Below are 23,867 nucleotides of genomic sequence, written 5' to 3'. Positions count from 1 at the left end.
CCCTTCGTCTCGAAGAAGTCGCATGCCCCAAGGCCCGCGGCTGAGAGGAAGTGCGGCTTGACTCCTGTGATGCGGGTCACTCCAGGTCCATCTGTGTGAAGGAAGGCTCTTCCAGGAGATCCTCAGATCAAAGTATCAACGAGGAGGAGCTCCTTTGCTTGCTACTTCCACCTCTCGACCCTAGTAGAAGCTTCTCGTTATCCTTGTACCTACCCTACGCTCCTTGGCAGGAAAAAGGGTAAAGAACAAAGAGACGACCAACAGGAGTGATTTCTAACAGTCAAACACAACAAGGTGAAGGTTGCCTGGACAAAGGTAAACCCAATCAACCTCACGAATCAATATAGCTTGCTGAAGATTACGATGCAAGTTGGGTGTTGACAAACTTGTTTGTCTCCTCATATGAAAGCAGTATTCTGTTATCCACTAGAGACGTTGCAAAAGCAACACTATCTGCCTTTTCAAGGAAGTCAACAAATGTCTACCATCCCAAAGTGCCTCATAGCTCTAGAGATACGTCCAACCCAGGCGCTCTTGGCCAATTTGGCCACCAATGTGGCTTGTACTGTCCCACACCTTCATAGACCACCGCATCGGAAACATTGTTCCCTCCTGGATCAACTTCCAATCTTCTATCTCTGTCAATATTGTTAGCATCTTCGAGGGCAGAAAGAAAGGCAACCTTACAGCTGGTCCAGGGACGGTGACGATCCCACCAGAGCACCCAAGCCTTGTCCTGCTCTGCCTGCACCTCAGTCTTCAGAGTCGAGAAACCCTTGCCAATGGATTGTCGATAGGTCTCGAGAATGGTTCGATACATATCGAGAGCATCGTACAAAGGCCAGTCCCAAGGATATCCTTGCTTGATCTGGTGCTGTCTCCATGCCTCGAGGTGCATGATGAACTGAAGAATAAGACGCCATGGGGCAACAGCAGAGTCCGAACGCGAGAGCTCCTTGTCCATCTCGCTGTGGAGCCTCTTGATATTGTGCGGATGCATTACGGGAAAGTCCTTGGTGCGCATGTCGGTGAAATACATCGCTGCTGCTTGATAGTCTCCCCTGTCCCACCCCCCAGCGGCACCCTGCAGATGGTCGAAGCGAATGAGAAACTGGCCAACGGCGTTCCTGACAGGAGGCGATGTTGCAAACGAAACCCGGCTATGAGGCTCCGCCATGTAGTTCCAGTTCTGAGAGCCAAAGGCGTTAAGAAGATCCTTCAGAATGTCACAGTCTCTCCCTGAATCAAGTGGGGTGATGACGTATCCGGTTCCCCATGACAGAAGGAAATTGTATCGACAGGCACCGTTGTCGCAACCTGGGAAGCCGCACCAGCGCCATTCGGGGTCCGGAACCTTGCCGGCATGTTCTCTGAGGTCGCGCACGCGGTAGTTGGATCGGACGGAGCGGGATCGGAGTAGCTGTCGATAGTATTGCTCGTTAGCCAAAGCTTTGTCCTGCTTGGAAATACGGTTGGAGTGCAGAACCTGTTCGCGAAGATCTCCAGTCGATAAGCCAATTCGGTGAGGGGTTCTTCGCGAGGGGCCGGCTTCCGAGGAAATCGTGTTCACGCCGCTCAAGGTTCGAGCTGGGCGACCTTCCCCGTCAATCGGCTTCCGAGCCGCCGAGTCGAAAAATTGGGATGCTGAGGACGTGGGCTCGGATTGATGGAGTGCCTCCTGGGACGTTGGGGCTGGGCGTGGTCTAGGAATAGTCGCAGACAATGCGGGACGTAGCCAGCTCTCTAAATCAGGGTGCAAGGTGCGGTGATGAAGACCTGGTAGAGACCGATCGGGTGAGGTTTTAATATCGATGGGCTCAGATGTGGCATCGGAGGAGCTGTCAGAGTTCCAAAGTATCGCCCAGCCGGTGGACATTGGGGAAGCTGGGTTATTGATGACAGTTAGGGGATGGTCGCGTTCGTCGTTGTTTACTTCGGTAGTCTCAGGGAAGACGTAGTCGTCTTCGTCATTGTTGGGCTGCACCATTGTGGACGGCCTGGTTCTCGATTACAAGAGTAGCAAGTCCACTTAACGTTCCCAAACCAGTTCCGGGTGGAGGGTTGCTCTATATAGTACTCGGTATACAATCAAGCCATGTTCAAAATCCCCCCAGAAGCCATAGGAAGCTTCAAGACAGCAAATGAGACAGGCAGCTATGATTAGGAAAGGCATATATCATACAACAGACAAAGGGGCCTACACTGTGTCCCGTAATTCTTTGAGCAGCCTTGTTGTCTAACAACACCAAGCATAAGCCCTTTGTGGTTTGTCGTCTCAAATCAATGTCAGCTAAGGGTCTAGGGTCTCTAGTACAAGGTCGCCAGGCTAGTGAGCAAGGTAAAGTCAATCCTTCTGACATCATGTTTAGATATCCTACAAACTCGGCATGCCTCAATTCTCTCACCTTCTGAAGATAACTTACGTGATCTGTACCTTGAACTCTCTTGATAGAGACAACAGAGTGCGTCGACGTCAGCTGCAGAGTATGAAGAAGAACATGCTTGCATGCTTTTCTGCTTGTCTGCCTGGTCCCTTGAGATACGACGCCCGGTGTATCAAATTGAGACCGAAGAAATACATATTCCGCAGAGACGACAGTGGGCAAAACTAGAGTAGTGCACATGGGGTAGAAGTTCTAGAAAGCCTAGGAGGAGTAGATAGGCAAGGCTTTTCCACAACAGCTATTCAGAGATTGAGATCACATACAATCTCCGGCCTCTTGCAGCCGTGACTAAGCTTGCGGATTCTCAAGTAAACAGGGAATAATCCCTTTACGTTCTAGAATGATTAAAAGTCAAATCTATTAAACTCCAGAAGCTCGAATGCTTACACCATTGTCAAGAAGCATTAGGATAGCCTTCCACTCAATCTAAGTCCGCATCAGCGACTTTGATCCAATCCTTCTCACCCTCCTCACTTTCGTCACCATTTGCGGCATCGGTATCCTTCGAAAGTACACGATGGCGTCGATCGGATTCTTTAGCTAACTCCTCGGTACGGTGAGATCGAGCTTCGTAGTTGGCAACGAGCTCCTTTAAACGACCGTCGCCGAAGGAACCAGTGTGTTGGAGGCGGAACTTACCAGATTTGGAACGAGAGTGGGACTCAACAGAGGCATCGTTATTACGCTGAATCAACTGGGCCTTGATCTCCTCAGTCTTCGATCGCTGAGTGGCTTTGGGCTTCTCTGGTTGGGGATCTGAGAAATCGGCAGGTGCGTCAGAGGGGCGGTTGTCTTCTAGGTGTTGGAAGACGCGCTCGGCGTATTCAGCGGCAGATGAAGAGTCTTCGGCATGAGGCGCCATTTTGAGGATGTATGCGACAGTTGGGAAGTTATGGGCTTTAAGTGAGAGTCACGGTGATTGAAGTAACTTCTGTAAGGAGGTGATGTTGATGTTATTCAAGTAGGGGGATATTTAATGTAGGAAGCTGCTAGGATTATGTAAATTGTCGAGTTCGATTTCTATCATGTAGTTCAAATTGACTGAGGGACACTATCATTCATGGTAATGGACTAGACTTTGAAGGTATCATACAAATACTTTGTGACAGTTGGATGTGAGACAATGCTCTCTGATCATGGCCCTTGTAGAAAGACCTGTCTGCACAGATTCGGAACTCTCGTGGAGAAAGCCCATTAGTGTTCTTTGTTGACCGTTTCTGCAGCACAAGAAACTTGTGTCGCAATGCGAGGATTTCACCTTTCTCAGTTCGAATATCATGCTCGCTTTCATGTGGGCGAAGACATAGGAATGGTTCATTGCAGTTTTCTTGACAGCCTAAGCAAAAAGATCCATCGTGATACCTTGCCAAATCCAGGAGCTAAAAGCCTTTGAATGCCGGTCTTAGGGACCGAATGTTACTCCATGTGCCTTTGAATGCTCGAAAGGTTTGCATCAAACTGATACTGTGTGAGGAGAGCCCTCGTCCGGTGTTGGCTTCAGACAATACAGTCTTCGCTTTGAGAGAGGTTCTCATACTAGCTGTGGTAGAACGAAAAATTGACAGCCTCTACTTGTCAGATTCGGCCTGCAAAGGTACTCATGACGGATAGAGCAGTTCTCATCTCAACTGCATGTTTAGTTTCGACTTGACTGAAGATGTGACGGATAATAGCCTACTTTAGCGCCCGACTAATGAAACAGCCACATCGTGTGCCATTCTTTTTACCTACCTTTAGAGTTATAGTACCTATGGCTTCAAATCAGCCATGGCGCAAAGCTAGGCCGAGATGCTATACCAGGTAGCTCAATTATTCCGAGTCAGCCTTGAAATATGCCCACGCTATCATGATCGATCGCTGGTCACACAAAACGGCCGTTTACGCTACTAGCCATGCTCATGGCCTTCTTCACATCTACAGTGACGATTCTAGTCCTCAATTAGCATAGCCGGGTGACTTTAGGATAGGTGTTGGCGGATCAGGCACCGGTTTAGGTGGTGCATAAATGACACCTTTAGGGTTCTTCGTTTCTCGCCGCATTGTGGTCCTGGTGGTATAGTTCCCGCCCGAAATATAGAAACATCATACTTCCTGAAGCAAGTAGAAGATAATACGTCATTACATGAGTTTGCAGTGATATAGAAGCATGTGAGTTCCAGCTCGTCATAACCAGCAGCAATTTTACTTCTGACTGTTCAGTCGAGCCTATGCTGATGGCGGTCCTCACTCCCTGGGACAAAGTAGGCTGCCAGATGGTAAGACCAGACCAATGAGCCAGGATAGCCTGATGTCTACTGCCTCAGAAATTGTTATCGGGTGAAGCCTGTGGAATGCACACCTTCGGGCTGCAGGGCGATGAGAGATGGTGCCCCATTTAGAGTTGAGGCCTACAGCTATTCTGGACCAATGACATGGATGGTCCAGCAGACTCAATTGCCAATCCATTGAGCACTTGCCGCTTTCTGAACGCACTCTTGAGCATAAAACGGCTCTCCTCCCTCGAGGACTCACTTTCTTTTCACTCTTCTTGTCACGGCCGGCACGGTGGTGCTATGCCACTCGTTCTTTTCAACTTTCGCCGTCCGTTCCTTACCTCTTTTCTAGCTCTCCCCTCTTGGCCATAGAAACTCTGCTCTTGCCGTCAGATTTTCTCAACAGGCTCAACACTCCTTCAACTCGTTTGGTAGTCCATCTACATATCTAGTTCGACCTCGCGAGGCTCGACCGGTCAAACAAGAGAACATCATAATCATCGCTTTGAGACCGTAGATCCGTCGTGGGTAAAGACCGGAAGTGGCGGGCCGCTAGGTGACTATGACTGGGGTATATCGTCAAGTTTACCTCAGCCTGTTGAGCAGGATGGGGAGCAGAGTAACAATGAGCCAAGTTCATCTCCGGAATATGGGGCACCTGCCCCAAGCCCGTCTCTACTGGAACAATACCAAGAAGATCACGAGCATGGCAGCCAGTCAGGCGTGGAACACATCGCCCCCAGCACTGTTCAGAGCACCGAAGACACAGAGCCAACTGAACTACGATGCGACGAGTGTGGGAATGTTTACGCAAGGCTTTGGGAGGTGAAGTATGTCAACCTCAGACTGCCGACATTAAAAAAAAAGATCGTTGCTGACCTGTTCGCAGTCGCTGTAAGATCAAGCATGAGAAGCCGTTCAAGTGTAGAACGGGAGACTGTTCTTGGGCTTTCCGATACAGAAAAGACCTCAAGCGACACTGCGAAGAGCGGCATTTGGACAGGGAGGGCTATTTCTGCCCGTTCGCCGGATGCAAGTACTCGCAAGAGAAGGGTGTCGGTATCAAGAGGAAATCCAACTGGCAAAGACACGTGCAGACACAGCATCGCGGCTAGTATGAAGATTGGCAGCTTCATGGATCGACAGAGATCATCCCTCAATACAATGGAAATGTCATGCCGGGCAAGTAAGACTCTTTCCCGCCCATTGCGACCGCAAAAAGCGACCTGAAGAGCGGTTCTGAATCAAAGACCGAGCTCTAGCCGTAGGCAACAACAAACTTCCCCCGGCCCCCAACGTCTAGCTCCCACAGCTCCCTGCCCAACCCCCGTTAGCGGAGATTTCGCAAGCGAGATGGCGGTCTGAGAATTCAGTGAATGGCCAGCCTTATTGGAAACATGCTACGAGTGGCAGCTCGTAAGTCGCTTTGGGGATGGTGGCTTACGCTAGTCATCCCGCGTAGTAATTTAGTCGCGATGATTCGTTCCTTATCTGTCTTAGCTGTCAGCCCTGGCGCTCAGCTGCGTCGAACCGGCCCATTTTCAGAGCCCATTCCCAGACGCCCACGATAAAGACAGAGTGCGGCTGTTAGACGGAGATTGTGGCCGCCGGGATGGGCAGCAACTTGAATATCCTGATCATGCCAGCCTTAAGAATGTCTCTGTGCCCCGCGCCATGGATGGCTGCTTGTCCCCCACTCGAATCCACAGTTTCTTGCACATTAGGTTCAGTTGTCGTGAAGAGATACCTCGAACAGGCGTGAGAGCCGCCGCCTCCACTCGACAATGAACTCCTACGATCCCGAAACCATGGACCTTTGGGTTCCGGGTACGGAGGTCAAAGGCTCTGGGAATCTGACCTGGGAGCAACTGGACTTCAACCGCAACTGCACGAACTGGGGTCAATGGCTGGCTGCCATGCTTCAACCTGATCCATGGGATCCAAAGTCGACTCGAGGAATGAGTGTTCAGCTGTCAATGGCACTGTACTCGACGGCTATGCCGAAGGGATACGAGACGACCTACTCCGACGTATCATATTGGTTCGCCTACAATATGTATCATACACCATACCCGGAAAACTCGAGCGATCCCACATACTATCTTTTCAGCACACGATTCAATGAAACCGTTCTATGGGGCCCAAAAGAGCATTGTGAGGCCGAATTCTGCAAGGCCGTCGGATATACAGGAAGCCAAGATCTCTGCGGTATTGGAGTAAGAACAGAACGCCTGAAGTCGCTATGCTGTGCAAAGATCTATTGGCTAACAAAGTGAAGGTGGTGGTATCCTACTACCTCGAAGCCATCTTAGCAACGATGTACCTTGTCGCATTCACGATTCATCAAGTACGACACCACTTCAACAAGAACCTCTGGGAGAAGACGCGACCGAAGCAAAAACAAAGACTGAGCGGTCGCATTCTCGACTCGTTCCGCGGATCGCTCGACATGTTCCTCAGCGGCTCAATGCTGATCGCAGTGGCCATGTTGGGAGCTTCCGTCTACTCGGCCGCTACAAACTTCAAGGAGAGATCGGAGATCAACCCCGACCTCCCATCAGCGGATGCGATTTACGAGCAAGCCTTGGCACTGATCGCGTCCAACTACTCTGTGTTTCCGGTCATGTTGCTCTACGCGCTAGCCAAGCACGATGGCCATCGCAAGTGGCTTCATCGATCTGTCCTTGGCCTCCTTTGGGGTTTGAGCGTGACGGTGGTGTATCTGGCGCCAAGGGCGGAGATAGATTACAAGGAACGAAAGAGTGGGCACAGAAACTTTGACTGCGATCAACGTGGCTCGCAGTACTGGCCCGTCGTCAAAGCCACTCAGTTCTTGGTCATTGCGCTGCCGATGATATGGCTCCTCCTAACACTGTTCGTTACCACTGGATTTAAGATTCCCGGCATGATCGATAAGCCTTGGGTCAAGAGATGGAGGTCTTGCTGGCGAATGTTGGTCGCCTGGATCAACCTGCTGGTCATGTGGGGCATACTAGGCTACTTTACTCACTTCCGCCAGAAGATCATCAACGCGGCTGATGGCATTGACAAGAACGATAAGTGGACGTTTGGACAAGTTCTTGCTCTGGCAGCTTGGGTACCAGTCATGGCTGAGCTGCTGTACATACTAATCTGTAAGTCTACAACGGGATGCTGCTCTTTACGTACGTTACTGACTGGCTACTTAGTCGGACTTGAGGAGGGTCTGTCAGGCCATATGCCTGCCGACTACCACGCGACCCATGTCACGCAACCTGACCAGAACATGGGAGTTCCTCTCCTCGACAGAGGTTCGATGTACGACATGAAGCACGCCTCTACCATGTCAGCAATGTCTGTATCCACAACGTTATCTTCGCCAGCGACTCCTGGGCAGGTACAAACGCCTATGTGGCAGCAGAACTCTGGATACCAACACAGCCCTGTGTATCAGCCAGTTAACATGCAACAGCCCCACGTTCAGCATCATCAAAGTTGGGACGGATACTACCACACGGGTTGGTAACTCACCAAAATATACGGAAAAAGACGGAATGAACGAAGACTTCAAGTTATAGCGATCGAGGGCCTTTGTAATGATGAAGATGGTGTTAGTCAATAATGTGTTATACAATGAGACTGTGGAAGTAGTTCAACAGAGTCTGATCCGTTGTGATGTCCACCAGCAAACATAGAAGCTCCTGCCTTCTGCGCGCCACTGATCACTTCCAAAATTGTCCTAAATCCAACATTGAGAACGGTAGATCATTTTCATTCCCCATCTGTTCCACGATTGAAAGGAAGTCATCCGAAGAGATACCGATAGTCTCGAGAAACTCGGTGTTATCTGGTGTATCCGAAAATACACTCGCGAGCGGCTGCGACTCACTCACCGTCGTCGTAGACACCAAGTCAGGTTCGCTGACAAAAGTTTGAGTTGTGATCGGATCGATGACTGCTTCAATTGAGCCCGATGGTATCCCATTAACTATTAGATGGCGTCAGTACATATGTGCGTATTTTCCTAAAGGATAATGACGAATCATATCTGTCTGGCTCTATTTCCTTCAATCCTTCCCATTTAAGAGTAGAGATAGAGAGGAAAGTAGAGAAAGACGAGAGACGAGAGAAAGGCTGGAGACGGATGTACTGACGCCTTGTAGCAGGTGAGTGGATACGGTCTTCAAAGTCTTGGTCGCACACCCGCCGCGTGAATTCGCGAAACAAAGTCTCCAAATGGACCAACTCTGCTTTTCGAACCTCTGCCACCAAGTTTCCTTTACTGATCATGTCATCCAAGATGTTGTGTGTCTGTTCCATCTGAGACAGTCCATCGTCGCCTATTACCGCTGGGAAGAGTGCCTTGGCCATTGTTAAGTGTATGGCAGCTCCATAAGCATATTCCAGCTCAAATGGTAGAAAGACTTCTGTTGGTGGTTTGACGGTTATTTGGAGTCGTGCGTAGTGTCAAAGAAACCGTCAGATTGTACTCATACTTACCTAATAGACTATCATCCCCAGACAGAATTTGAAGACTCTTCACTGCTGATTTAATGCCCGTCTCGACCAGAGTCTTCAAGGGAGCTGAGAAGGTTTGTGGATCTCTTCCACACCACTCAAAGTTCTCAAGCTCTTGTTTTAAAGCGGATAGAAAAAGTGGCCTCGTAGCCATGATAACACACTCCAAGAAGACGATTGTCAGTCGGAAGATGACTGAATGAAAATAAAAGCAACAACTCACCTGATGGTATAGCAAGGTAATGCTTCTTGTTCCTTTCGGCATGGTATCCACCGAGTTTTGGAACTTGAATCGAGTTATCTTCTCAATCTCCTGTGCGTGACCAGCCAAGGCATGAATGATGGACTTTGTCGAAGTAAGGAACTCCCCAAGTGGAGTCTTCTCGGACCTGTAGATAGCTTCAAAGCCGAAACATTAGTACAAATCTCTGTGGGAACAGATGGGACTGACTAGTAATGACTGATGATAGCAAACGCGAGAGTTTGACTTGGAGACCAAGCGTTGCGTCACGCTGCGAGCATATACTCGGGGGGTCAAGCACAGTGGTAATGTCTGCGTCTTGAGTGTTCATGGGGACTCCTACAGAGCAGGAAAAATGTCGATCCATAATATACAAAGTCCACCAGAGGTTGCGACAACGAGCGACCACTTGAGTTCCGAGTGCATCCTCAGGAAGTTGGGTGTGCAAACCCTCTAATTGGGCTATCCGAATCGCTTGAGCTATCTGCCAAAGGAAATCAGATGGGGCTCGAATGAATTACTTGACAAAACTGGATGTAGACTCACGTATAATTGAGCAGATTCTCTCTGATAAATTGAATACAAATATAGACCTGCAAGGGCCAACACCTCGATGGCTAGCAAACTGTCTTTCCACAAGGCGTTCGGCTCTGGTAGTAGCGCCATGGCGCGAACGAAGAACTTTGCACCAGGCGGTTCCTTTGAGTCCTTTGACCGTGAAAGAAAAGCTTGCCCAAAGGATAAGACGAGCAGGAATTGTACAAACCACAAAGGTGACTCTGCCGCTTTCTTGGATGCCAGGCCGTAGTAGAATTCTTCTAGATTCTTGACAAAATTTGTCTCGTCAATAAGTTGATAATTCTGACCAAGATGGAACTTTACGGTGTTGAAGAGATAGATAGCATGGTCAATGGAAGGAAGTCCACTGATGTCTGGTTGTCCATCTACCGTCGAGGCTTTCCACCTTAAGGGGTATATTTCGTCATTGAGAAAGCTAGGTGCACTGAAAGGGGTTTCAACTTGGACTCTCTCAGCCATCATTAGGGTGAGACGGGCAGTGAAAGACCATGTTGATGATGGAGCCAGCCAAACTATTCATGCAATTATTGTCAGTATGACTGCCTGTTCAATCACAGCCCTTCACTTACTCCAATTACGTTTATTCTTGTGGGTGTTTTTGATAGTCGTAGAGGGCAACGTGAATGGGCTTGTGTACACGCACTCGGAAGAGTCATACAACTGAGATGACCTACACTCGACTGACTGAGAATCTGGAACTGATAAATTAGCTCACCATCACAGTTTGGAAAAGGAGCTTTGGGTTAATCACTATAGTCTTCGTCATCGGATCCAAACGCTGCACCGCGAGATCGCTTGCTCCCTGGTGTCGATTGTTGTTCTGAGACACGCCTTTGCCGCCCTGAACTGCTTCTAAAGACTTCATCAGATAAAGACTTCATCAGACTTTGAGTCGTAAGATCTCGTATCCCTTCACAAACCTCTCGGTATTGACCGCAATGTTTGTTCCTTCCGAGTACTCGCATTTCATTAAACGCCGCTGGCAATTTGCGCACGGCTCTTCGCCGGAGCATTTGATCTTACTTTGTCGACAGCTAAAACATCTAGCATATGGTCAGTGGACCCTTCCACCCGTAGGATATCGGTACAAGGATTGGGATTTACGCGTTTGTCGTTCGCCTTAGCTTCCGTCTCTCGGAGTCTCTAGTTCCTCTGCTTGCGGGCGACATTTCCCAGGGTGCAAAATTGCGCGAGTTTGGATGCAGAGGCTGGGAGGATGAAGTTGTAACTCAAGAAATGTTATCGACTTCATTTGCAAGGCATCGAACGTATCACGGAAGCCAAAATAACAGTGAGGTCGACAACGTCAGCCATCCACCCATCAGATAGTGTCCGGTAGTGTCGTGTGACTAAAGGCTAGGACTGGACAGGCAGGGCTTGCCGAGAGGCGGGGTTACATGCATTTTACCCCGCAAAATCATCAGAACAGTATTAGGGAGTAAGCTCAGTTGTTAGCAGCATTTACGGCTAACGAGTGGCAGCTCTGAGGATGCAGCTGGAATTGGCATTCGAGGTACCACCACGCATATTCAGTGAGTGGTTGGGGCTCTCAGAGAGCGAACGGGCCTTCAGTCATCCTATGTTGCTATCTATTGTTTGGCTGAGAATTCCTCCGCATTTGTGACAGGATGGCTCTCGGGGATTGAGCCAGGAGAGGCGCTGGATGAAGGCCAGTTCTTCAGCATTTTGACAGAGCTGGAGCTAGTCTTATGAGTCAAGTTCGACTCCGGCACTTCTGCCAATTCTTTCAGGTGGAAATATCCGTAGCATTTACGGGATTAGGACTGAAATACTCGGTAAATTGGTAGATTTAGGGTCTACACGGGCTATCTCTGGAAGCGATCGCGATAACAGCTATGGATTGGATTTGGGTCTCCAGCATTGAGCTACATTAGTTACCCGACTTAGTTTACAGGGATCGGGAGCAGGGATCGGTTCGGCTTCCAGGGCCTCGGGTGACTTATCAGGATTCGGAACAGCGTATCTGTTCACTATCTTAGGTTTGTCTCTCTTTTTGCTAACCACTTCCGGTTATGTCTGGACGACGTCTAAGTTCCACCACAAACCCCCGTGCCTCTGTGTTTCTTGACAATCGCCACTTTCGTAGGGAGGGGATCTTTCTTAGCCGGTGGTCCTTTGCCAACTTATGCCCGGTAACTTTACGACGAGTCTTACAGCAGGTCACGCTTAGGCAAATTTCTCAGGCGTTCCGGTGCAAGGTAAACTGTGTGAATTACCTTGACGCCGTGTATACTGGCTGTGATCAAATAACTGTGAATTTCTACGAGTATCTGTCGAGAAGACTTCATACGCTTGGATCCTGCCTGCCAATATGATACAATGACATCTATTCAGCGACATCGAACTCGACAGTCCCCCATCCCTCAAACGTACAAGACCAGCGACCAGCTTCCTGCATTGGCACTGCCTGCAGGCAGCTACCAGGTAGGATGACCTGCCCTGCATCGAACCCAACATCATATCTTGCAAGTTTATTCGCTAGCCAGGCTACGGCAGACAGTGGATTTCCGAGCACGTTTCTGGTGTTGCCCGACATGACCTCCTTATCATTGAAACGTAGCATCCCTCTCGTGTTGCTCAAGGTGAGATCGGTAAGTTGGCGGGGTGTACCACCTAGGATGACGGCGCCGGTTGATCCGTTATCAGCCAGAGTGTCCGGGAGGTCAATGGCCCAGTCTCGTATCCTGGAGTCGATAATCTCTATCGCGGGGATGGCGTAGTCTATGGCGTTGATGACGTCGGCGACAGTGACATTTGGTCCTCTTAGAGGGCCTTTAAGGACGAAAGCTGGCTCAAGCTCGACATAAGGCTTGATAAAATCCTTGAGGCTCAGAGTCGTTCCCTCGAAGATGAAAGTGCTCGCGAGGAGGAAGCCATAGTCGGGTTGGTCGAGGCCAAAGGCGTCTTGCATGACCTTTGCGATGTTGCCCAGTTTATATCCAACGACTCTGTCGCCATCTTGACTAACTGCGTTCTTGACGGTGACCTTTTGGACTTCAAAGGCGCTATCCGGATCGAGACTTGTCCACTTCTTGGTTGGGGGTTCAATCGGCTCTTTGCTGATACGGGCAGCACGAAGAGCTGACGATATCTCTTGGAGTTCAGAGTCCTGCATTGCCTCTCTATAATCTTCACGTTGGAGAATAGGTTTGATCTGAGAAGGCAGTCGATGAGTAGAACAATCGGTCAAGACTCCTTGTATTTGTGCCATTTGCCTTATGGTGAGCTATACGCCTCGGCATCGAAGTGATAACACTTCCATATCCGGTGTGGACCCCGAAGCATAACGTCACGAATCTGTTATCAGAGAGTCCATTAAAGCCATCGACTTTCATTAGTATCCGAGACGCCGAGTACCTATCATCTGCATTCGAGGTTGATAATACCGGATCTGTTGGTCGTTGTCAGCAACGGAATACCCGACCCATGTCACCCGAGACTAGCCAATTCCCACACCTCCCGGCTAGATCTTCCGAATGGGGACTTTCCACAAGGCGATCGTCGTTTAAAGCTGAACCTGATGGTTTCTGCGTCTCTGTCTATCCTCAGCTCCTTACCCCACACAAGGCTAGCAAATCCTTTCTCGGTAGATTCTGGCGGAGGAGCTCGATGCCGAAGGTTGCTCATCTTCAACTTAGGAATTCAGTGCGCGAGAAGCTGCCATCAAACAAGTTCCGAGACGGGAATCCACACTGATCGCAACTACAAGTCAGAGTGTTGAAGGAAACACAAGGTACTAGAGTAATCCACGTGCCTTCTCGTGGGGTTAGAGAGGCGGATAAGAATACTGTGGAGTCCTCGGTGAACCAGGCATATTACCTTGAACCCATGCCCGAGACCATGCCTAGCGTCCGAGCATTGCGTGTCCGAAACGATGGGACCAATCCGGGGTAGGTTGTAATGGGCAACTATTGATAGGTCGTCCTGAATCTCTTCCTTGTTCTCAGTGACATTCGATGGCCCACGCTAAGGTTTCCTGGTATGCTTAAGTTCAGGAGCCCCCTAATCCAAGACGTCTGCCATTCAAACTTCACATATCTTTTTCAAACTTGCTCCAGACATCTCTAGATCCGAAGTATCTCAGAATTTATTCCATCATCATCAGCATTGTGTCAACTCTGCTTTGCTGGGCAATATGAGCTCCCCGTCAATCACCTCAGAGCCAAAGGCCTCGGTCACAAAGATGAATTCCAAAACCAGTGACAAGACAGAAGTTGTCAATGGGGAAATATTACACACTCCCGAACATTTGCAACGACATCTTACTCCCCGACAAGTCCAATTCGTAGCTATCGGTGGCTCTATTGGGACTGCCCTATTTGTGAGTATCGGGTACGGGCTCATGCGAGGAGCGGCAAGTCTACTCATTGCATTCGTGCTCCACGCCTTGGTTATTGCCCAAGTCAACAACTCACTTGCGGAGATGACCGTCTTCATGCCCATAAGCGCTGCATTTATTCATCACGCCAGTGCCTGGGTTGATGATGCTTGGGGTTTCATGATCGGCTGGAACTTCTTCCTGTTCGAAGCGCTTCTCATACCGTTTGAGATCACCGCTTTGGACATGGTCTTGACCTTTTGGAGAGATGACATCCCTTCAGCTGCGGTTATTACCGTTTGCATTGTGCTCTACGCGTATGTACTATCTTGTCAGTTGGACTCGAAGGATATCCTAGTACTAAACTGCCCCCGGTCAGCCTTTGCAATGCACTCATGGTCAAGTACTTTGGTGAAACAGAGTTTTGGCTCGCAGGGGGTAAACTTCTCCTCATTGGAATACTGTTCTTCTTCACCTTCATCACTATGGTTGGAGGTAATCCGCAACGTGATGCATACGGATTCCGTAATTGGTCCAAGCCTGTATGACACCATGACCTCCTTCACGCCTGTCGATGTTGTATCGTATATCGCTTACTTAAAGAACAGGGTCCTTTTGTTGAGTACATTGACGATGGCGACTTGGGCCGCTTCCATGGGTTTCTCGCCGCACTATGGCAAGCCGCTTTCACCATTGTCGGCCCTGAATACCTGGCCACCGTTGCTGGCGAAGCGCAGCGGCCGCGATCAACCATGAAAGCAGCCTTCAAATCCGTGTACTGGCGATTCGGGCTCTTTTTCATTGGCGGCGCGTTGTGTGTTGGCATTATCTTGCCGGCCAACGATCCGACGCTCCTGAGTGTCCTGAGCTCGGGCGAGACGGGCACCGGAGCCGCCTCACCTTTCGTCATTGCCATGAAGAACATGAACGTTGGGGTGCTACCTCATTTAGTCAACGCTCTACTGTTGACGAGTATCTATTCGGCCGGCAACGCCTACGTATACTGCTCTTCTCGCAGTCTTTATGGGTTAGCATTGAATGGCCACGCTCCGAAGTTTCTTACAAAGTGCACCAAGCAAGGTGTTCCCATCTACTGCCTGTTTGTTGCACTCGCCTTTGCTTGTCTCTCATTTCTAAAGTTGGGCAGTGGCTCTGTGAAGGTTTTGACTTGGTAAGTTGAGGATCCATCTTCCCTGCGGCCTTTGCCGATGACAACGTGCTGCATGCATTGACATGAGTTGACCTTAAAAGGCTCACAAATCTCATCACTGGCGGGACTTTGGTGACCTACATCGTCATTTGCATCAACTATCTCTTCTTCTACCGAGCCTTGAAAGCCCAGAATGTCGACAGATCCGATCTTCCCTACCGCGGATATCTCCAGCCTTATGGCACTTGGGTTGCTTTGGTCTGGCTTATGGCGGTGGAGATCTTCTATGGGTATGCCATCTTCTTACGGGGCCGGTGGGATATTGGCATCTTCTTCAGCAATTACACCATGGGCTTTCTCGCGATCTGTCTGTTCTGCGGCTGGAAGATCCTCAAGCGCACTCAGTTCGTCAGGCCCGAGCACGCCGATCTGGTTTGGATCCGCCCGGCAGTCGATGAACACGAGGCGGCGATGGCGGGTAACGAGAATGAGGTCGGGCTCCGCAGACGCCTAGCGCAATTGGTGAGGGTCGACATGAAACTCAGTCGGGCGTCCCGGAGTCCTCGGGTTTAGTTTACAACCTTTTGTTTATGAATACAGTACTGTGTACATATTGGGCTGCAACGCTGTTCTTGACACAATTCCGAGGTGTTAAGGTCCGGAAATCGGACTCGCACTCGCACGATTGAATCGTTCATAGCTACACTGCGCTCTTGGTAATTGTTGAATGCGAATACCTCACAGGCAAGCATTGTACCGAGCACTGCATGCCGATGACTGCGGTGGCTTCCAATTGCCACTGCTTCGGCTGGTCCCTACGTAAACAACATCGGATAATACCTTTCAAGGCCTCTGACGCCATTGCTCTCCAGCCACTGTGCGGGGAAGGGGTCCCGGGGCGGCAGCAGGGTCCTATCATCTTGAGATGCAGGGCAAAGAGCTCATCGTGGCGCTGTTAAGGGGGCCCTGACAGACAATCAGGGGCTTTGTGGCGGGCCTCGTTTGGCTCCTGATGGTCCCATTGTGCATCCCTCTGGGTCTGTTTGGCCTGGTTCAGAAGCTTTTAGAAACATCAGAACAAGCTACGTGGCAAGGGCCCGAGAGTGCCCAGACTTTAACGTGTTCGTTTACATACCAAGAGCCGTGCCGACTCCCGGGGCTGTGTCTGCGCGGTGGGCCGTGAACCTTGACGCGGTGTTCCCGATTGGATCGACAGAGAGGATACGCGCGGACATTCTGAGTCGAGACTTTCATAAGCCTCACCCCACCATGGCGGCGGTGTAAATATTCTTAGGTACGGAGATCCGTACATGTATCACAAGCTTCGTTGATCCATTATTGGAGGCTCAAGGAAGTTTATATAACCTTCGCTTCCCCGCATCTTAGCTCTCGCTCTCGTAGCATTTGATTCTGAGACATCTCTGATCATCAACATAATACCCATTGTATTTTTTGTAACAAAACCAATCATCATGAGTTACTACGGCAACAACGGTGGACACCAGCAGGGTGGATACCAGCAAGGTGGCTACCAGCAAGGAGGAGGCTTCCAGCAGCAGGGAGGTCATCACCAGGGCGGCTACCAACAAGACCGTCCTCCTTCTGGTGAGGCCGGCTCATACTATGACCAAGGTCAGCAAGGTCAGCAGCAGTTTGGCACGCAACATGGATACGGCCAAGAAGGATACGGACAACAGCAAGGAGGCTACGGCCAATCTCAACACCAATCGGGACCCCCTCCCTACCAGAACCAGGGCAACTACGGCAACCAGGGCTACCGCAATGACGGCCCGCCGGGATCCAACGGCCCGGAGGGCGAGGATGGCGAGCGTGGCCTGACCGGTGCTCTCGCTGGTGGTGCCGCCGGCGCTTTCGGCGGTCACAAGGTTGGCGGTAACTTCGGCCACAGTAAGACCAGCACTTTCATCGGTGCTGTTGCGGGAGCTTTCGCCGGACACAAGCTACAAGATGGTGTTTCCGACTGGAAGGACAAGCGGGACGAGGAGAAGAAGCACGAGCACGACCAAAAGCATGACCACGATCGCCCTCACTCTCCTCCCAAGGACCATCACCACGGCCACCACGACGATCGCCATGGTGACGACAAGCCTCGCAGTGGAAACTACGGCGGTGGCTTCACCGGCTCATCTAGAGACATTCGTCTCGACGCCCACGGAGAGTACAACCTCCATGCCTCCTGCAAACGCCGTGATGGCGAGTGGCAGAGCAGTACCATCAGCTTGAACAGAATTCTCGAGAACGACCACGGCAGCTTCCGTTGGTCCTCTGGCGGTGGCGGTGGTGGTGACTCTTCCGTGACCGTTCAGCAGGGCGATACCCTCCGCAACATCGCTGCGAGATTCAACGTGGGATTCGAGGAGATTGCGAGACACAACAACATCCCCAACCCGGACCAGATCTGGCCCGGTCAGGTCCTTCAGATCCCCGGCCGCGGTGGAAACTCCGGCGGCAACTTCGGCGCCTCGGCGCGCGATGCCCGTCTGGTTCAGGGCGGCCAGGTCCTCGAGGCCGAGCTGTCCCGCAACGGCCAGTGGGTGCGCAGCTCTGTCAACTTGGATGAGAGGATAGGAAACAACAACGGAACCCTGCACCTTGTTTGAGGGACTGCGATGGAACGAGCATAAAAGCGGATTGAAAATTTATTCTAGCGATACACAAAATTGAGAATGTGACCGGATGGTCATGAGTGGCATTGTAACGACGTCAAAATCTTTGGCTCTCTTTCATATTGACTCTCAGCGTGCAGTCCATTTGACGGTCAAACTCACACTCAACTTGTCACAACCTACTATAGACGCGTGCTAATGCCGCCCGTCACGATCATCTTGATCGTCAAGTAATCCTCGAGTCCATATTTGCTGCCTTCCCGGCCAAAGCCAGAATGTTTGACACCTCCAAACCTAGTAAGTGTTAGATTTCATATATGGATGATTCGAATTACGGTTACTTACGGCGCAGAAGCATCTGAGATGACACCAGTGTTGATGGCAACCATACCGAACTCTAGGAGCTCTGATACTCGGGTTGACCTGGCTAGGTCGTTCGTGATGACATATGATGCCAGTCCGACTTCAGACTTGTTAGCCCTCTCAATGACCTCTTTTTCAGTTGAAAACTTCGTTAGAGCCGCAAGAGGACCAAACGTCTCTTCTTGTGTCACTGTCATCGAGTCGTCGACGTCTCCGAGGATGGTGAGCTCATAAAAGTTCTTGCCGGCTGATGGTAATCGGTTGCCGCCTAGCAAGATCTTTGCGTTCTTGGCGACGGCGTCCTTGATATGCTGCTCAACCTTGCCAACGCCGTTGGTCAAGGGTCCGTGGGTGACCAACGCGTCTGTGCCGTTGCCAACTCGGAACTTTCTGACTTCCTCCACCAGCCTCTGACTAAACCTGTCATAAATGCCCTCCTGCACGAAAATCCGATTGGCGCACACGCACGTTTGGCCAGTGACCTTGAACTTGGATACAAGAACGCTGGAAATTGCGATGTCCATGTCTGCATCATCAAACACGATGAAGGGCGCGTTGCCTCCTAGCTCAAGGCTCAATTTCTTAAGGGTGTTGCTTGACTGCTGCATCAACAACTTGCCAACTCTTGTCGAGCCCGTGAAAGATATCTTCTTCACGACGTCTGACTCACATAGAGCAAGCCCAAGATGAGGTGTGTTTTCTAGTGCAGTGACAACGTTGAAGACTCCAGGAGGTACGCCAGCCCTCTCGCAAAGCACAGCTAGCGCGTTTGAAGAGAACGGTGTAAGTCCATCAGACTTCATGACAACGGTGCACCCAGCTGCAAGAGCTGCTGACACCTTGCGAGCGCCCATCGCTAGAGGAAAATTCCAAGGCACGATCAAGCCACAGACGCCGACAGGTTCTTTGATAACCCGGGTCCTGTAAGTCGGGTTGCTGTGGGGAATGACGTCTCCGTAGATCCGAGCGGCCTCTTCGCCGTACCACTCGAAGAAGCTTGCTCCAAACATCACCTCGCCCTCGGCATCCGCTTTTGCTTTGCCATTCTCGGCGGTGATGATCTTGCCGAGATCTGCTTGGTTGTCAACTAAGAGGTCGAAGATGCGCCCGATGATACGGCTTCGTTGACGGCCGGATAATGCTTTCCATTCAGGGAATGCCTTGGCTGCGGCATCAATGGCATTGTTGAGGTCGCCGATGGTTGACTCAGGACATGTCCCGATGAGCTCCTCTGTTGCCGGGTTGGTGACCTAAAAGGTTTTACCAGAACCTGACGACGTCCATTGACCGTTGATGTACGACTTCTCGACAAAGAGGCTAGGGTCTTTCAAAGAGGATGTGTTGGATTACGAGGCAGAAAAGGGGCCCTATTAGGTAGTTAGGTAGGGGTGGTAGGTAGGCAGTCTGGGCCCGTGCAGACGGACCCTTCCACCTACCTATACCCACTGAGGGACCGCGGGCTCTGCCCACGATCTTCCCCTCCTATACACACGTAATAGACCTATACTAACCTATTAACCTAGTCGCGACCCAAAAGGTCTAACCTACTTACGTATATACTAATACTAATTAGTAATTGAATTATATATATATTTCTACCGCAGGTTAGTAAGGATATAACCGCAGAAGAGATAGCCTCGACCTACCTCGCTAGCTATTCCGACCTATTAACTTAGTTCTATCTATTTAACTAACGATAAGCGGCCTAGTTTATATTACCTTAGCTCTCTTTTACTACCGCTAGCTAACGACTAATCGACTAGTCGCGGGCCGTTAAGAGCGCGCTCTATTATATATAATCTCTTTTATTAAGAACACTATTACGGAAAGATTAACTACTTTATTACTATTATTAACCTTACCTCTACCGTTAATATTATTTTTACTAACCTTATTACTATTACTAACTTCCCTCCGATCGAACTACTCACAAAAGAATTTATTTTAAATATATTATAGCTAAGCACTACTTTAAACTAATAATAAATAAGAGGAGATTAACTACTAAGAGATTAATCCGATAATTACTAATATACTAGCGCTTAGTAATAATAAGACCTTTAGAATTATAAGTACGTTAATAGCAAATCTCTTATTAATAGCGAAGTATTCCGAGATACTAAAGAAAAGAAAAGATCTTAATAGTAGTAATAATAAGGATCTATTTTATATTACTAATAAATCTACCTCTTTTTAACCTAACGGAAACTCTAAGACTAGACTAGTAAAATAAAGTACGAGAAGTGCTAATAAGAATCGCTAATTAGTAGCCGACGGAATCCTTTATTTACTATTAGAAGTACGGTTATAAAAGACCTTTCTTTCTTTTTTATAACCTTTTGCCGACCTTAGTAACCTTCCGTTTATATACCTCGTTAAAGGAGCAGAATTTTTTAACTAATAATAATAGCCCGCTTACTACTATTAAAATAATTACTACGACCGACCTATTACTCTTTCTAACCTAACTAACGTTATACTATAATTATAATACGACGATTATATCTTATAATAATCTTTTATTATATAACTTACTTCGTAAATATACTATAATAACCGCCGGCCTTAGTAATAAGTAAGAAGGGTCTAACGATTAGTTAATATTACCTCCGGCCTACTTATATTCTTAAATTACGGAACTATATCTAATTCTAATTTACTAATAAGACTACGTTAACCTAACTTAATAGGGCTTATTTAATATTATACCCGCCCTTATAAATAACAAAAAGCTTAATACTTTTATCCTCTATATAATAAGATATTACTATCGAGACGGCCTAACGGGTAAGGAGCTATAAAAGGACTTTAAGACCGACTTCTAAAGCTAGGAAGTAGGGGACTTCTTAAGAGTAAAAAGTGCGATTCTTAAGAAGCTAAGAGACTTCCTTATAAATAACGGTATTAATTTAACGATTAGAGATCGTAATTAAATAATAAAAAAGATCGCTAGCGCCCTTAATACCTAATACTTCCCTACTTAGACTTTTAAAGAGATCGTAGCTTACCGTAGCCGTACTAAATACTTTAATATATTATATTATAATCCTTATTTCTTTTACTTACTACTCCCGTAGCTAATAAATACTAACGATTTTATTTAATATGCTAGAGAGATAGTAAGGGAATCCGTATAACCCTAACTCGCTCAATCCCGGTAATTAAAATACTAACCTTAGCCTTATTATCGACCGACCGACCTACCGCCTCTCTTAGAAAAAGAGGAGGAAGAACTAGAGAATAAAGTCATTATTACTTAATAACAAAATCTACCCCGTTAGATATTATACTTCGATATAAAAACTAAAGACGATATTATACTTAATACCTACTAATTAATTAACCTCGCTAAGCTCTATAATAATAAAAATAAGTATAGTAGTAAGAAGTACGATATTTTTAATAAGAAGCTTCGGATTTTTAAAGTACTATACTAACGGGCAGGAATTAGTAAACGATACTATTCCGGTACTTTCCTAAATATACTTAAAAAAAGGGCGTTAACTTTCTATTTTAACTAACTTAGTAGTACCTCTAACCCGCTTAGCTTCGACGTAATATATTAGAGGACCTAAGAATACTTTAAGCTACCTACGAGCCGTTAGAACTACCTCGCTAAGCTTTATAACCTCTACTAATACTCTATAGTTCGTAAGAACCTAGGTAAGTCGAACTAATAGATTTTATAAGCGCTAATTAACCGTATTATAATCCTCTACGAGGTACTAGCTACCTAGGGATCTATCTTTAATATAAGCGACTAACTCCTCTATTACGTAAGTAGTATACTAAAATATAGACTTACTATACTTAACCTAGTACCTATATTTACTAATATTTACCACTAGTTTAGTACTTTAATTAATACTATAAAGAGAGAGCGCGACCGTAATAAGTAGTAATAATATCTCTAAAATAGTACTAATAACGAAGAGGTCCCCGCTACTTACTAAACCGACTATACTTACGGTAGCTCTAGTAAAAAGACCCGATTTAATAAACGGAATTAACGCGGCCGCGGTATTATTAATAAAAAGTATTTTATTTATTATAAGACCGGCTATTAGTTAACTAAGTACTTAGAGGAAGAACGACGTTAGGTATATAAGAAATATAAAAATAATAAAGAAAGAAATAAGAGATTTATACCGAGCTTATACTTATAGTTCCTCGCCTTCTATAAGGGAACCGCCCCTACTAATAATAACGACGATAATAATACTATAATCTAATATTTTAATAGCCTTAACTTTAACTATAAAGATAACTACGAGGACGAAGTCTAGATCTTAATAATATACCTTATAACTATTACTAACGGCAGAACCTTTATAAATATCCTCGCTACTTAAGTAATAGAGCATAGCCTTATTAGTACTACTTCTATTGACGAGTTAACTAAGCTTACGGAACTAACGACCTCCTTCTTATTAGACGGGAGGTAGTCGTTAGGGGACTTTTAAAGTATTATACTTAATACTAGCGCTACGGAATTCTTAACTACGGGCTACCCTTAACTCCTCGTATTATAATAGTAACGACCCGAAGTTACTCTTAATACCTTTAGAGCCGGCGAAGTAGGTATTCGATTCGGTAATAATAAACCCGTAAGATTATTAAGATCTACGGTCGTTAGCACCCTATTTAGTAATATTACTTTTTATATCTTATTAACTAATACTCCTTTCTTATACTACCTAAGGGACATAAATAAGCTAGGAGTATACTTTAATAATGTTAATAACTTATTAATTAAGGGAGATATTATAGTACTTATTATTTATAAATAAGGATACCCTTAGCTTCTGCTCCTTAATAATAAAAAAGCTATTACTAACTACCTAACGGAGGGCGAATTACGCCGCTTATATCGGCGCTTCGGCTACCCTTTAGTTCCTCGTTTCTTAAAGCTACTCTAGTAGTCTAGTAACGATATAGAAATCGCAGCCCTTAAAAAGCTTACGAAGATTTGCTAATAATATTAACTTAACGCTACTACCTCTAGCCGATTTAAATTCACTTTATAAAATAATTACGATTTTAACTATAAAGTTATAATTAACGTAATATACTTAATAAATTATAAGGGCACTAACCGACTAGTGCTTTACGTCGTTAATACTACTACTTCCTTTTAAATAATAAGGTTCCTCGCGGATATAATTACGAAGTATATATAAGAGGCTCTTTAGTTATATTAAATCGACGTTTACCTCGGTCCGCTAGACTAGATTATTATAAATATTAATAAGAACTTTAGTACCGCAAAGTTTAAATCTTTTATTAGATCTATATTTATTGAAGTTAAGGAAGTACTTATCGAAGCTTATAATAGTATCGGTAAGGCTAAGAAATACTACGTAGTACTTAAAAGG

The 23,867-nt window shown here is 47.4% G+C and overlaps 8 protein-coding genes across 8 annotated transcripts; 3 read left to right on the top strand and 5 right to left on the bottom strand.

The window, feature by feature from the left end:
- Positions 1–358: 358 nt before the first annotated feature.
- CLUP02_05063 (uncharacterized protein) lies at positions 359–1,987 on the bottom strand (the record flags this gene model as incomplete). The annotated part of the gene is made up of 2 exons (XM_049284072.1): positions 359–457; positions 518–1,987. 2 exons carry the CDS (start codon positions 1,985–1,987, stop codon positions 359–361), a joined length of 1,569 nt encoding a protein of 522 aa, XP_049141215.1.
- Positions 1,988–2,865: 878 nt separating this feature from the next.
- On the bottom strand, positions 2,866–3,306 carry CLUP02_05062 (uncharacterized protein; the record flags this gene model as incomplete). The annotated part of the gene is made up of 1 exon (XM_049284071.1): positions 2,866–3,306. One exon carries the CDS (start codon positions 3,304–3,306, stop codon positions 2,866–2,868), a length of 441 nt encoding a protein of 146 aa, XP_049141214.1.
- Positions 3,307–3,857: 551 nt separating this feature from the next.
- On the top strand, positions 3,858–8,370 carry CLUP02_05061 (uncharacterized protein; the record flags this gene model as incomplete). Its single annotated transcript, XM_049284070.1, has 18 exons — positions 3,858–4,018; positions 4,085–4,103; positions 4,227–4,304; positions 4,377–4,396; positions 4,463–4,544; positions 4,604–4,699; positions 4,748–4,809; positions 4,869–4,988; positions 5,069–5,122; positions 5,182–5,526; positions 5,586–5,751; positions 5,812–5,882; positions 5,947–6,055; positions 6,197–6,384; positions 6,453–6,912; positions 6,975–7,830; positions 7,885–8,193; positions 8,291–8,370. 18 exons carry the CDS (start codon positions 3,858–3,860, stop codon positions 8,368–8,370), a joined length of 3,276 nt encoding a protein of 1,091 aa, XP_049141213.1.
- A 27-nt stretch (positions 8,371–8,397) lies between these two features.
- On the bottom strand, positions 8,398–11,182 carry CLUP02_05060 (uncharacterized protein; the record flags this gene model as incomplete). Its single annotated transcript, XM_049284069.1, has 8 exons — positions 8,398–8,663; positions 8,830–9,102; positions 9,176–9,356; positions 9,417–9,592; positions 9,645–9,918; positions 9,981–10,525; positions 11,037–11,047; positions 11,118–11,182. The coding sequence occupies 8 exons, from the start codon at positions 11,180–11,182 to the stop codon at positions 8,398–8,400; spliced, it is 1,791 nt and encodes a 596-aa protein (XP_049141212.1).
- A 1,178-nt stretch (positions 11,183–12,360) lies between these two features.
- Positions 12,361–13,149, bottom strand: CLUP02_05059 (uncharacterized protein; the record flags this gene model as incomplete). The annotated part of the gene is made up of 1 exon (XM_049284068.1): positions 12,361–13,149. The coding sequence occupies one exon, from the start codon at positions 13,147–13,149 to the stop codon at positions 12,361–12,363; it is 789 nt and encodes a 262-aa protein (XP_049141211.1).
- A 1,020-nt stretch (positions 13,150–14,169) lies between these two features.
- CLUP02_05058 (general amino acid permease AGP2) lies at positions 14,170–16,075 on the top strand (the record flags this gene model as incomplete). The annotated part of the gene is made up of 4 exons (XM_049284067.1): positions 14,170–14,669; positions 14,732–14,847; positions 14,956–15,523; positions 15,604–16,075. 4 exons carry the CDS (start codon positions 14,170–14,172, stop codon positions 16,073–16,075), a joined length of 1,656 nt encoding a protein of 551 aa, XP_049141210.1.
- An 899-nt stretch (positions 16,076–16,974) lies between these two features.
- On the top strand, positions 16,975–18,123 carry CLUP02_05057 (CVNH domain-containing protein; the record flags this gene model as incomplete). The annotated part of the gene is made up of 1 exon (XM_049284066.1): positions 16,975–18,123. One exon carries the CDS (start codon positions 16,975–16,977, stop codon positions 18,121–18,123), a length of 1,149 nt encoding a protein of 382 aa, XP_049141209.1.
- A 188-nt stretch (positions 18,124–18,311) lies between these two features.
- Positions 18,312–19,742, bottom strand: CLUP02_05056 (NAD-dependent aldehyde dehydrogenase; the record flags this gene model as incomplete). The annotated part of the gene is made up of 2 exons (XM_049284065.1): positions 18,312–18,423; positions 18,475–19,742. Coding segments are annotated over 2 exons (1,380 nt in total), but the record flags the coding sequence as incomplete, so codon positions are not given.
- Between the last annotated feature and the right edge of the window lie 4,125 nt (positions 19,743–23,867).

The sequence above is a fragment of the Colletotrichum lupini genome, chromosome 3 (assembly GCF_023278565.1).
Source record: "Colletotrichum lupini chromosome 3, complete sequence".
Lineage (NCBI taxonomy): Eukaryota > Fungi > Ascomycota > Sordariomycetes > Glomerellales > Glomerellaceae > Colletotrichum > Colletotrichum lupini.
The sequence above is the reverse complement of the archived record's forward strand: the minus strand, read 5'-3'. Positions and strand labels throughout refer to the sequence as shown.